The sequence below is a fragment of the Oryx dammah genome, unplaced genomic scaffold, assembly GCF_014754425.2.
Source record: "Oryx dammah isolate SB20612 unplaced genomic scaffold, SCBI_Odam_1.1 HiC_scaffold_25, whole genome shotgun sequence".
Classification (NCBI taxonomy): domain Eukaryota; kingdom Metazoa; phylum Chordata; class Mammalia; order Artiodactyla; family Bovidae; genus Oryx; species Oryx dammah.
This window is the reverse complement of record NW_024070209.1, coordinates 101,059,580-101,073,502: the sequence shown is the minus strand read 5'-3', so window position 1 is coordinate 101,073,502 and position 13,923 is coordinate 101,059,580. Positions and strand designations below refer to the sequence as shown.

Below are 13,923 nucleotides of genomic sequence, written 5' to 3'. Positions count from 1 at the left end.
CTGACGCGTGGTACTTGGTGCGCCTGACGCGTGGTACTTGGTGCGCCTGACGTGTGGTACTTGGGGACGGCAGCCCTAGGGAACTAACACAAGGGCCCACTAGGAACATTTGTTGGGGACTTCCCTGGTGGCTCAGTGGATGGGAATCCTACTGCCGATGCAGGGGACACGGGTTAGATCCCTGGCCCAGGAAGATCCCACATGTCTCACGACAGCTAAGCTTGTATGCCACAACTGCTGAGCCCACGCGCTTTGACTACTGAAGCCTGGGTACCTAGAGCCCGTGCTCCGCAACCAGAGAAGCCAGCCCAGTGAGAAGCCTGCGGGGCATCAAAGACTAGCCACCCTCCCCCGCCCCGCTCTCTGCAACTAGAAAAAGCTCACTTGCAGCGACAAAGACCTGGAGCAACCAAAAATAAATAAGTAAAGAAATTTTAAAAAAGGACCAATGCTGGTCTGGCTTGTTTTTGAAAAATATTTGTTGAGTGTAAGTGCTACAATAGTGATGAAACTCTCAGAAGGAAATCCTCCTCACTCAGTGGGAGAAAGGGGGGGTGCTGGTTCCCCCCAGGGCTGTTCGAAGGCTTTACTGTTGGTGACTCTATTCCTAACTCACCTGCAGGGCTCCCCACATCTGAGACCCCACCAAACCCAGGACCCCCTTCCTGCCCCTCCCACGAGAGGTGGGGCCACACCTGGTAGAGGAGCAGCCCGAAGGCACGTAAATGCCCCCTGGGTCCACCTCCCAGACTTGGCAGTGGAGCCCGCCCCACAATCCTCCGCACAGCCCTACCTGTACCCCATTTCTCGGCAGTATTGCGCATGTCTTGTCTTTGGTGGGAAGCTTGGTTCAGGAGGCTTGGCAGGTTTGGTTAAAGGGTGTTAACTGCATCTCACCAAATCTCTTCCCCTAATGAGCTGGGAACACACATGCTGGGTTGAAAAAAATAGAAAGTAAAACAAAAAACTGACTCTCCAAACGTGTTGGGATCATGGACCCTCTTGGAAATGGAATAAAAACTAGGGTCCTCCCCTGGGCTGACTGCACACCCACACAGCACTTAGCGTGTACTTCTGGGAGACCTGGAGCCTTAAAGCCCACCCTCCTGAAAGTCCACGGGCCCCTAGAAGGACCTCTGGAATGTGTGATCCTGGGGTTTCACCTATGCAGTGGTGACCCAAGCACTTACTGCCTGTTTACCGTGGCTCAGCCAGGGCTCTGACCCTCTTTGTGGTTTATCTCATTTAAACCCCATGGTATTATCTCCACTTTATGGAGGTGGAAAAGGAGCCACAGACAGGCTGAGAAACTTGCCCTGGGTCACCCTTGAGCCAGGAGTCGCACCTGGCCAGTCTGACATGGAAGTCATCCACCTACTTCTTCTTGTATGTGTGCGTGTTAAAATACATGCAACATGTCATGTGTTAGTCACTAAGTCGTGTCCAACTCTTTGTGACACCATGGACCACAGGCTGCCAGGCTCCTCTGGCCATGGAATATCCCAGGCAAGAATACTGGAGTGGGTTGCCATTTCCTCCTCCAGGGGATCTTCCCGACCCAGGGATCAAACCCACATCTCCTGTGTCTTTTGCATTGGCGGGCAGCTTCTTTACCACTGAGCCACCGGGGAGCCCTTATACATAAGACTTACTGTTTTAAGTGTATAGCTCAGTGACATTAAGTACATTCACATTATTGTGCAGCTACCATCAATATCCTTTTCCAGGGAATTCCCCGATGCTCCAGTGGTTAAGGTTCCGAGCTTTCACCGCAGTGGCCTGGGTTCAATCCCTGATTGGGGAATTAAGATCTTGCAAGCCACGTGGCATAGCCAAAAAATAAAATAAAATTAACAAACAAAAAGCAAAGGAATTACCTTAAAAAATACTTCTCTGGAACGCTTACAACATGTCAAAGAGAAACTCTGTACCCTCTAAGTAATAACTCCATTCCCCTCTCCCCGACCCAGTAACCTCATTCCACTTTCCATCTCTAAGAATTTGCTTTTTCCTGGTGCTTTACATATGGACGCAGAAAGTATCTGTCCTTCTGCGTCTGGTTTATTTCACTTGGCATAAAGTCCACAAGGGTCATCCGGGTTGTAGCAGGTGTCAGAGTATCCTTCCTTTTCAAGGCTTAATTCATGGTAGGTATAGACCACATTTTTGTCACTCCGTCATCAAATGATGGACACTTGGGCTGTTTCCACCTTCTCCCATGTAAATAATGCTGCTAAGAACATGGTTGCTCAGATATCTGTTCAAGTCTCTGCTTTCAATTCTTTGGGGTATACCCAGGAGCGGAATTGCTGGATCATATGGGGATTCTGTTTAATTTTTTGAGGAATCAAACAAAACTGTTTTGCACAGTGGCTGTGCCATTTGACACTCCTATGAGAGCACACAGGGGTTTCAATTTCTCCACATCCTCACCAACGCTTGCTGTTTTCCATGTTTCTGACAACAGTCATCCTAACGGGGTACCTTCATCTATTTCTGTCTCCAAGGGGCTTCCCTGCTGGCTCAGTGGTGAAGAGTCTGCCTGCCAATCCAGGAGACACACACAGGTTTGATCCCCGCTCCAGGACGATCCCACACGCCCCAGAGCAACTTGGCCCATACGCCACAACTATTGGGCTTGTGCACTAGCACCCCAGAGTCACACCTGCTGAGCCCACGTGCCACAACTGCTGCAGTCTTAGAGCGCACGCTCCGCAACAAGAGAAGCCACCGCGATGAGAAGCCCGCACACGGACACTAGAGGAGCCCCCACTCGCCACAACTAGAGAAAGCCCACATGCGGCCACAAAGACCCAGCAGAGCCAGAAAGAGAGGAAGGAAGGAGATTTTACTTCTCTGCCTCCCCAGCCTCAGTTTCTTCATCTGTGTGCTGGGGATGATGCCCCTCACGGGGCAGGATCAACGAGGAAACACACATAAAGGACTTAGAATACCGCGTGGCCCATCAGAACTGCCCAGCAAGGACAGTTATTATTATGGAAGGAGGAAGCCCCGCCCCCAGCCTCGGTGGGGATCACGGAGCTACAAGGGTCAGTGCAGTTAGAACAGAACTACACGCTTCCCTTCTCGCTCATGTTTCCTGTGGGTCAGCGGAGGAAGAGACTAGACGTATGAGGAGTCAGTGGACCGCCTTCTGCTCTCTCTGGTCCCCTCCCTCCCCTCTCTGCCCCCCCACCAACGATGCACAAAGCCTTCTTCCCTCCTGCGGTTTCTATTCTCGTCCTAAGTTCCGTCCATCTCCAGTTACTGGGTGATCAATAGGGACAGGATGCTTATGGAAGAAGACATGAAGGCAAGAAAGGGGAAGGGGCCAACGGAGGGGAAAACCAGGCGGGTACTGCCCAGCCCCGGGCCTCGGATGAGAAGCCAGACCCTGGCAGCATCTGGGGAAGCTAGTGGATTCCAACACCCACCCAATTCTCAAATGGTAGCTATAGCTCCTGTTCCCTTAATCAGTGGTATACAGATCAGGTGCAGAGGACCTTCATCTGAGGCAAGGAAACTCGTTCCACCATCTCCCACCAACACCACCCTGCTTGACTCAAATACCTCCAGAACGGGGAACTCATTCTTCTTTTTCTGTCCCTGGCTGACTAAGGCCCAGCTGGATGGCTTCCCTGGAGCCTTCAGGAGTTTTCTGGGTGGAGGCCTCAGACCCAGGGTAGGGCCTGGGTGTGAGACTAGGGCAGTGAACACCTCCCTTTGCCTCTGCCCCAGACCCAGAGTCAGCAGGATCGGTGAGGCTGTTTAGCCAGAGTTTGCCTGATTTCGGATCCCAGGGTCCCCACCCTGCCAGGCGCCTGCGGAATGCTACGAGTGCAGCGGCTATGCTGCCAGGACAGTGAGAAGACAGGACGTCCCAGAGCAGAGGGGACACACTGACACACTCGGGAGCTGCCCGGGCTGCAGGTGTGGTTTGTTTCCCTGCACAGGGTTTTCAAAGAACTGTGAAGTAGGTGGCAGTATTTCAAAAAGCAAGAGATTTCATATATCTGTATCTATGCATGCGTGTTCAGTCATGTCCAACTCTCTGCAACCCTACCAAGCTCCTTTGTCCATGGGATTTTCCTGGCAAGAATACTGGAGTGGGTTGCCCTCTCCTCCTCCAGGGAACCTTCCCAACCCAGGGATCAAACCTGCATCTCCTGTGTCTCCTGCATTGTAGGCAGATGCTTTACCGCTATCTATCTGTCTCTCTATATATCTGCTATGTGCCTTCTTTCACAACATCAGAGTATCTGGCAATAACTGGTCTCTCCTCCTCTCTCCGGCCACCTAGCCAGAGGAATGGGATACCAGGGTAAGCTCTTCAAATACATCATTTCAGTCAAGCCTCACCCCAAGCTGGTGAGGTCCTTACTATATCTCCATTTTGCAGATGGGAAAACTGAGGCCCAGACAAGTTTAGGTGATCCAGCTAATCAGTGATGCAGAAGGGATTCAAACCCTGGTTGGTCTAGTGATGCTTCAACCTGGGGGGGTCCACATCTCCAACTCCTGGGAGTAGCTTTGTAATGATAAAACCTTTGGGTGTTGCCCCCAAACTTACAGGATCCAGAGCTCTCAGCAGTGGGGCCGAGTGTGCCTGCCTGTCTGAAGCTGGTTGCCTGCAGGGCCGGCTGCCCTTGACCACTGTGTTGAGAGAGGAGCAGGCCTTTGTCTCTGCTCCAAGCACCACCTCATTCCTGCTCAAATCTGGATGCCACCCCAGACGCACTCAGTTAAATAAAGCCAGCCACCCTCCCAGTCCACACCTGAGGTTCCCCGTGTGTACAAGGGGAAGATCGCACTTGCCTCTCCCAGACCTCCAGGAATGGGAGCAGGTGGGATTCCCTCTTCCATTCTCTTTATCTCAGACCCAGAGTGGGGAGGACTTCCAAGGCTGTTTGGCCTGGTCCTGCAGGGAGGGGAGGCGGGTGGCGGACAGCAGTCCCCATGTGCTATTTTCTTCCTCCCAGCCCTGCCCTGGGGGCCGTGGTCCATGCTCCCCCTTCCTCCCACCATCTGATTTGTACCAGTTCCTCATCCCCAGGGGCCCAGGCTTCTCCATCTGCCCCCTCTCCCCAGCTCAGAGCCAGGTGCCTCTGCAGGCCCGCTCCTGCCTCCCCCTCCCATCCAGGTCCCCCTTGAAGTTGGAAATAGCTGACATGAGTGACAGGGCTAGAAGCAATCACAGTGTCAAAAGGCCTCTGGATTCCATAGAGATAGACTTGAGCTTGCTTGGGCACTCCTGGGTTGGATCTTGACTGTCTGGCATTCAGGTTAGCTGTGAGATCTACCTATGCCCGCTGACCTCGGCCTCCTTATCTAAAAACATGAGGTGGAGGGGAGTGCTGCCCCTGTGGGTAAGGGTCTATCGGAGTGGAGATCAGGTCCAGCTTGCTCAGAGCTCCAGCCTGTGGGGGCTTAGGGATTTACTAATCATGGGGGAATCAAATGACTGTAGATTAGCTAAGATACATGTGAGTCCTTAGCTCACTGCTCAACAGGAAAGGAGCCCATCGCAAATAATAAATCTCAGCTACATCATTAGCAGGCCATAGGGGGAGGCGCCATGGACTCTGGGTCATAAAATTGAGAGCAAATCCCAGAACAGGTTCAGCCTGAAGTCCCAGCACCCGAGAGCCCTGGGTCCCCAGGTGTCTACTCAGGAACACCAGGGGCATCGTCTGGGCAGGCCATGGCCACCTCTAACATCCCATCCTGCCTCTCTGGCTCCCTGGCACAGCTGGGCTTTCCCACCTGGAATTTGAAAAGAAGCAGCAGAGAAGTCGTGGCCCTTTGCTCTACCACCAACCAGACCTGATTAATCGATAAGCCAAGTTGCCGCATTCCTGCCAACCAGCCACCTGAAGAGTACTTACTTTATCTGTGAATCGATTGCGTGTTTTCGCCACCACTACAGCTAATCCCCGCTGTCCACAGAGGCTGGGTGCCAACGAGAGCTGGGAGCTGCTGGGCAGGGACCGCCCTGCCACCTTGCCAGGGCAGCATGGGCTCCAGGCAGCTCCGATCCTCATGTTACAGGTGGGAAACTGAGGCCCAGAGATGGGTGCAGGGGGCGGGGCTGGAACCAAGCTCAGCTGCCCACCTGCCCCCTCCCTGGCCTTGGTCACCCAGTACCAGCGCAGCCCTCTTGACTTGAATGAGGCTGAAAAGCTGAGATTCTTTTCTCCCCCTTTTGTCCCTTCCCACATATGATTTGCCCCACTTCAGCATCACAGAGTCCTTCCTAAGAGAAAAATGACCTTCACCCGCCTTGAGGTAGGAGGGGTACGGCTGGTCCTGGCTGTCAGCATCCAGCCCAGATCCTGCCGCCGGCCCAGACCTCAGGGCCCTGCCTGAGCCGCCCGATAAAGTGGAAGGCGGGCCCTCGAGCAGATACCTGAAGGTGAGGAACGCCCTGTAGCAGTCCGAGGAGGACAAAAAAAAAGGCCACGTCCTCCAGAAAGGGTGGGGATCTGGTTCTCACCCCCAAGCTGCTAAGCTGTTGAGCTGGCAGATGGGAGGGTCTTAAGCAAACCAGACCATCGTACCCCCAGGGCCGGCAGAAGTCATTGTGCTGACCAACGGCCCAAAGCCTGGACATAGATCCAAGAAGCAGGAGCAAGAACTTGATCTTTGACCCCCAGCTTCCACAATAACCACCATATATCAGGCGGTTTCCAGAACATTCCTGGTTTAAAACAGCCCACCCCAAGCGAGGGCGGATTAGGAATCACGGGCGTCCGAACCACAGGCCCCTGCACGTACACCTGCCTCACTGCCACCTGCCAGCCTTGAACTTGACCCCACCTCAAAGAATCGCTTGCCTTTGCCTTTGCCTAGGCCCACCTGGAATCCACACCGAGAGTCAAAGTGAAATAAAATGCAAACACAAGCTGAAAGCTAAAGCCCTACCCTGCTCCTGCCCACCCCCGCTCCGCAGGCACGACCACAGTGAGGGGTTAGTACACAGGCTCCTAGCCTCTCCCCTACATCCACAGTACTCCTGGGCTAGAACAGAGCTCTTGCCTACATCAATGTCAACCTCTGTCCAATGTTAAAGTCAACAGGGAAATTATGTGTGCGGCTGTATCATACATTTCACAAAACTGGGATTACACTACACATACCATGCAGCAAACGATTTTTTGCACTCACCAGTAATTGTGGGAGTCCGTGGAGCCTGCTGGGAGAGAGGCCCTGTAACGTTGTCCCAGCTGGACTCTGGGGCAACCCCGCCCAAACTGGCCAGTGATGTGCCCTGGCCCTAATTCTGCTCCAACACCCCTGGGTCTCAACTTGGTCCTTCCTCAGCCTGCCCCAGCTCTCTGACAACATTATTTTGACCACTATTTATTTTATTCAATAAGTACTTTTTCAGCATGCGTAACATGGTAAACATGTAGTTTAAGTTGTTGTTGTTCAGTCACTAAGTTGTATCTGACTCTTTGTGACCCCATGGGCTGCAGTACACCAGGCTACCCTGTCCTTCACTATTTCCCGGAGTTTGCCCAGACTCATATCCATTGAGTTGGTGATGCCATCCAACCATCTCATCATCCTCTTTTGCCCACTTCTCTTGCCCTCAATCTTTCCCAGCATCAGGGTCTTTTCTGAGGGTTTCATCAATGTGAACACATTTAACTCCCTGCAGCCCAAGGAGAGAAGCCTGCTTGTTACCATCCCTGTTCTACAGATGGGGAAACTGAGGCACAGAGCAGTCCTCCTGCAGAGGCTCACAGCCAGTCTATAGCAGATCCAGGTCATCAGCTAAAGCGTGCCTACTCCCAACCATCACACCAACGGTTCTCAAACATCAGTGTGTATCAGAATTCTCCAGAAAGGCTTGTTCAAACAGATTGCCAGGCCCCTGCCCTGGAGGTTACAATACAGCAGGTCTGGCACGGGGCCTGAGAATCTGCATCTCTAGCAAGCTTCCAAGTGATGCTGACACTGCTGGTCCAGGAACCACACTCAGGGAGCTCTTGGGTTACGTGCCACTGCCCTTTACAACTGACGCCGTGGTTGTGAGCCACAGGGCCTCCCCAAGCCCGGCTCTTGAGTGCAGGGTGTTCTATCCCTTCTGTGGGATAAAGGCCTTGTTCATACTGACAAGCACATGATCTGTCGAACAAACAAAGTATCTCAGTGTGGAACTGTTTTATCAACTGCAATCTAAACAGTTCCTGGGAATCAAAGACTGCTTGTACGTCCTATGATGGTCTTTTGCCTCCTCCCAAAAGGGTCCTCAAAACATTTCCTTCTCCAAAGCTGTGAGCAAAGGAATAACTCAGCAAGTTTGGACAGCTGTCCACACCCTACATGTTCCAAAGAAAAGTGTGGCCGTTGACTAGCTCCTAGGAGGTAACTCTGAACCTTGGAATGGCCTGCCCAATAAGAGTGTCTTGGTTTACTTGGAGCCACTCCATATAGTTCACAATAAAGATGTGACTTATGGTGGGGGCCTTGGGCCATGTTGTCTCAATATGACCTGTGGGTCAAGGAATTAGGGGCTGTGGTCAATCATATGGCCAGTCAGCCATGCCTATGCGATCAATTCCCAATAAAAACCTGGAAATCCAGGCTCGGGCAAGCTCCCCTAGCTGGGCTACTCCCCATGTGTTGTCACACATCATGGCTGGGAGAATCAAGCACTGTCTGCACGGCTGTCCTGGGACAGGATAGCTGGAAGCTTGCAATTTTGTCTCTCGGATCCTGCCCTGTGCCCCTTTCTCCACTGCTGATTTTTATCTATGTCCTTTAATTGTAACAAACAGCGGTTGGGAGTATAACAGCTTTGCCAAGTTCAGTGAGTTCTTCTAGCAAATCACAGAGCCTGAAGGTGATCTCATGGTCCCCCCAAACACAAGTGCCCCTCACTCAGTTGGTGGGCAGCTACACCGTACCTCCTGAGTACCAGGCTTCAGCCCTAGTCCCACCATCTGGGCCCAGCTCTGCCCATTCTCTCCAGACTTCCCAGCCCTGTGGCCAGAGGTAGCCTGGGCTTTATGGAGGGCATTTAGCATCCACCATTCATCTCCCTCTATGGAAAAACACAAGCAGCCCCTTTGATGTAACACCAGGTAAACATTCCAGGTGCCAAGTAATGTCCCAGGTACCAGGAAACATTCCAGGAAACAGGTAACATCCCAGAAACCAGGTAACATTCTGGGCATAAGATAACATCCCAGGAATCAAGTAATATCCTGGGTACCAGGTAATGTCTCAGGAAACAGGTAACATCCTGGGTGTCAGATAACATCCCAGAAATGAGGTAACATCTTGGGCATAAGATAATGTCCCAGGAACCAGGTAATATCTTAGGAACAAGATAATGTTCCGGGAAGCAGGTAACATCCTGGGTACCAGGTCATATCTCAGGAACCAGACAACATCCCAGAAACCAGGTAACATCCTGGGTATCATGTTGCATTCCAGGTATCAAGTAATATCCCAGAAACCAGGTAACATCCTGGGAACCAGGTAATGTCTCAGGAACCAGACAACATCCCAGAAACCAGGTAACATCCTGGGTATCACGTTACATTCCAGTTATCAGGTAATATCCCAGGAACCAGGTCGCCCCGGGGGCCTTACCTGCCGGTGACCTCGATGTTGGAGATGGCGTAGAAGTACTTGTAGAGGTTCTCCCGCTGCACGTAGGTGCCGCCCAGCGCCGGCCGCAGCAGCCTCATGCGCAGGTCGGTGAGGGTGAAGAACTCCTTGAGGCCCTTGGCGCTCTCCAGCCGCGTGTACAGGTTGTCCATGTTGCGCAGGTCGGGCCCGGCGAAGATGGCGAAGCGGTCCCGCACCTCGAAGCGCACGTGCTTCTCCTTCTTGGAGCCGGCCCAGCGCGAGTACTCCTCGGTGCACAGCACCCGGTGCGCGCCCGACGCCGACAGGTCGCGCGCCCGCCGCGCGGGCATGCCGAAGGCCTCCATGCAGTCCTCCGCGAAGAACTGGTAGGGCTGCCACGTCCGCCCGTTGTCCAGCGACTTCTCCAGGACCATGGCGGTGGGCCGGCCGTACTCGAAGGTGACAACCACGTCGTCCGTCAGCTCCACGCTCTTGTTCCACGAGAGCGTGATGTTGGCCTCCAGCGGGCTGGGGTAGCGGCTCCACGTGACACTCTGCCAGTAGGTGGCCAGGCCCTCGTCCTCCCTGTCGAACATGAGCCGTGGCGGGTGCGCCAGGTCTGGGTTGGAGGCGTCACACTCGTTGCTGCACAGGTAGGGGTTCTCCTGCAAGTGGTGTGGGGAGGGAGACCAGGGTGGGTGCTGGCTCCTCTGGTGGGTGGGGACAGGGAGCCCTGGCCCAGCCTGGCCCCTGCTGGGTGCCCAGAGGTCTCAGAGCCTGTGCTCCAGGGTCTGGGCACCAGGAAGCCTCTCTTTTCCGAAATCCCTAAACCACACGCAGCTCTAGGGCTTTCCCAGGAAACACATCTGTTTCTACCCTAAGCACAGACAAGCAAGAAAGGCGGGAGCTAGTCACCGCTCCAGGAATGTCTGTGGCTCCCCCACCGCCTGGAGGATAAAGCCCTGTCTTTCCTGCAGCGCCCTGACCTCCTCCCTCCATGCCCAGGGCCACCATTCCTGGCCTCCGACCTGAGCACTCCTCTCCTCCAAGCCTCCTGTGTCTGTGCCTCTGAGCCTTTGCAGATGGTGTTCCCTGTCCTCCACGTGCCCGTCCACCCTCTGTCTGCCTCCAAATTCCTGCTCACACTCTTGACTCTTGAATTGCCTCCTACACAGACACATCTTCCCGACCCTTGGAACAGCACAATCAGTAGCCACAGGAGGGCAGTGGAAGAAGTCAAAGCCTGCTGGAGCCAGGCGCAGTGTCTCGTTCTCTCCCGTTTAGTGTCTCACCTCCGAGGTGCATGGTGTGGGAGTGTTAGCTCCGTGCCCCAGATGGAGCCCCCCGGGCCCGGGAAGGCGGTAGCCCTGGCCCCAAGACCCTGCGAGGAGGAACAGGGGTCCGTCTGTCACAGGCGCTTGCTCCCTGTCCCCAGAGCCTCCCTGTCTGCTTCACCCACAGCCCAGGCACGCTGAGTGTTGGCCAGTCGCTCTCAAGGAGGTGCATCTGCTGGCAGGTCCTTTCCGGGTCCCTGGCACATGCCTGCCGGGCCCTGTGGGGGACACTGACTGGGAAAGGCGGGGCACAGCTCCCACGTGCTTCCTCTCCTCCCCACCCCCCCACTTCCGAAGGCTGGCAGCCCACTCCCAGGCCCAGCCGGCTCCAGCTGGGGCTCCCCTCCTCGGTAGTTCAGACCCACCCCCCCGAGTCTGGTCCACCATGTGAATTCACCCAGAGGCCTGAAAATCTAACACAGTGGTTGCCCGGGATGGGAGAGATGAATGGGGAAGCCCAGGGGATTTTTAGGGCAGCAAAACCCTCTAGTACAATCGTGTCGTGGTGGAGAAATGATCCATCTGTCCAAACCCGAAGAAATGTACAACACAAGAGTGAACCTCACTGTCGATGTGGACTTGGGTTAATCACAACACGTCTGATTAACAAAGGCGCCACGCTAACGTGGGCTGTTAATAATGGGGAATTATGTGGGGAAACGGGTCTTAGGAGCTCTCTGGACTGCCTGCTCCATTTTAGTAAACCTCAGACTGCTCTAAAAAGTAAAGTCTACTAATTAAAAGGAAAAACTGTCACTAAGAACTGCACGCGCCCCAGACCAATTGCAGCCTCTTTTGATGAATATTTCAGGTCCCTGGTTTGCTCAGAAACAAAGCGGCTTGAATCTGAGTTAAAGCCTCACATTCTAAAATGAGGCATTCGGCTCCTGGGAGTGTGGGCGCCTCGTCTCCTGAGGGGCTGAGCCTGCATCACTGCGGTGACCTTAGGCCATCAGCTTTGAAGCCGTTAGTGGAGGGCCAGATCCCAGTCCCCCCTGGGATCCTCAGTGGGCAGGCTGGCCCTGGGGTTTACTGAGGCAGGCTCCACCAAAATAGCTCTATCCTGGTCTCCTGGGGTGCCCTGTCTACTCTACCTGGTCAGTCCAGGAGTTTTATACCTGTAGCCACTTTCCCTCTTCTGGGTTTTTAGAGAATCATCCCTGATGTACTTTCTCCAGGAAGCCTGCCTTGTCTGATTCATCTTTGAACTTAGTTCCCTCGTCAGGGAGTTGTGAGTGTGTTTACCTGGGCCAATGTGGTAAAGCCTCCGTATAGGGCCTGGACCTCAGTAAACACTAGTGTGAAGTGAAAGTCGCTAGTCATGTCTGGCTTTTTACGACCTCATGGACTATACAGTCCATGGAATTCTTCAGAATACTGGAGTGGGTAGCCTTTCCTTTCTCCAGGGGGTCTTCCCAACCCAGGGATCGAACCCAGGTCTCCCACATTGCAGGCGGATTCTTTACCACCTGAGCCACAAGGGAAGCCCAAGGGATAGTTATTATTGTCACCCTATTAATTAGATATTAATAGAAGATAATTAGATTAATAGTAATAGATCTCATAGTGAATGTTGAGAGTATTCCTGTCCACCCCCAGCTGCTGTCAATCAGCCACACCTCACCTCTCCCCTTCTCCATCCCCCTGCCTACCCTCCCTCACCTCTCCTCCTCCCTGGGGTCCCCACTGAAGACTGCTCCGGCCTGTCTGTCATCAGGAAGACTGACGTGGCCGGCTCTGCCAAGGGACGGGGGCTCCAACCTGGCTGCGGGCGCTAAGCTGCCCTAACCTGCCGGGCCCGCCGGTCCCCCGCCCTCCGGCTCCGGGAAGCAGATGGTCAGAAACTAATGCATCAGCCTGTGTATTTACCAGCCCCACGCCTGCTGCGGAGCGGGCTTAATCAAGAGCGAGTACAATAAATAAATCCCAAGCCATCACCAACACAATTCCCTCTCCTGTCTCCCTTCTTTCTTCCACCCCCCTCCCACCCCCAAGGTCTCGGAATTCCATTTAACCATTTAGGGAATGGGGGTGCCTCCTTTGAAGGCGGCTTCGTGGCCCACAGACGTTCCTAAGCTTACGCTCTCCTTTTCCTCCTGTTCTGCACCAGGGAGGATTCCGAGGAGCAAGCCTGGGACGCAAGCCCAAGTCCCCGACCCTGACCCTGAGCGTTGCGGCATCTGACGGCTGACGGCTCTGTGTGTGAGGGAGGGGCCGGCTGGAGGGCCAGCTCTTGCCAGCCTCCTAAGTCTGCACATTTCCACTCAGCTCTATGAGATCAGATTAACTAATGATGAAACAAACCATCAAGATAAACTGGCCTAATACCAGGCAGAAAGAGCCTGCGATGTTTGGGGCACACCCTTAACTTTTCAGGATAACACTGGAGCCATCCTTTGAAATTATCAAATGTAGTAGTCATTTGTTTCTTTAGACATCTCATGAGTATCCCCCACCCCCCCACCCCCACACAAATCTTACCCCTGATTGAAGGCCTTGGGATTTGTTACAGAGAAGTGTAACACATCACATTTTCTACTCAGGGGACTCATGGAGCCCCATCTCCCCGGTTAGAAACCCCTGTTCTGGGGTCAGACAGTTGGTTCTAGGGTCTGAAAGCCTTGGGCTCAGTCTCAGCTCAATCCTTTGAGACTCATCCCATATCATGTGAGATAATCTATATGAAATGCCTAGAAAAAGTCCCCAAATGATAGCAGTTATTATTAAACAGTAGCTTCCTGTACACGAGGTTGAGGGCTTTTTCAGCAACCTTCCCCCACCCTTCATGGGGAAGCCGGGAAGTTCACACACGGACCACAGTGGGGACTGCAGGCTTGAAAGAGTGTGGGGATTGTGACAGTCATTGTATGCCCACCATGGGCCAGAGTGGGCTGGGCCCTCCACATCCAAGCTGGCTGCATCCTCCCAGCACCCCGGGAGGCAGGTCACCTCCATTTCCCAGACGAGAAACCACGATTCTGCCGGCCCCAGCATCACCCATCATCTC

The 13,923-nt window shown here is 53.7% G+C and overlaps 1 protein-coding gene across 1 annotated transcript in view; it reads right to left on the bottom strand.

The window, feature by feature from the left end:
* Positions 1–13,923, bottom strand: part of NTNG2 (netrin G2) — a 75,355-nt gene that overhangs the window by 35,594 nt on the left and 25,838 nt on the right. Inside the window, exon 4 of the mRNA XM_040225448.1 lies at positions 9,604–10,247. Within this exon, the coding sequence (XP_040081382.1) occupies positions 9,604–10,247 (644 nt within the window). The remainder of the gene's footprint in view (positions 1–9,603; positions 10,248–13,923) is intronic.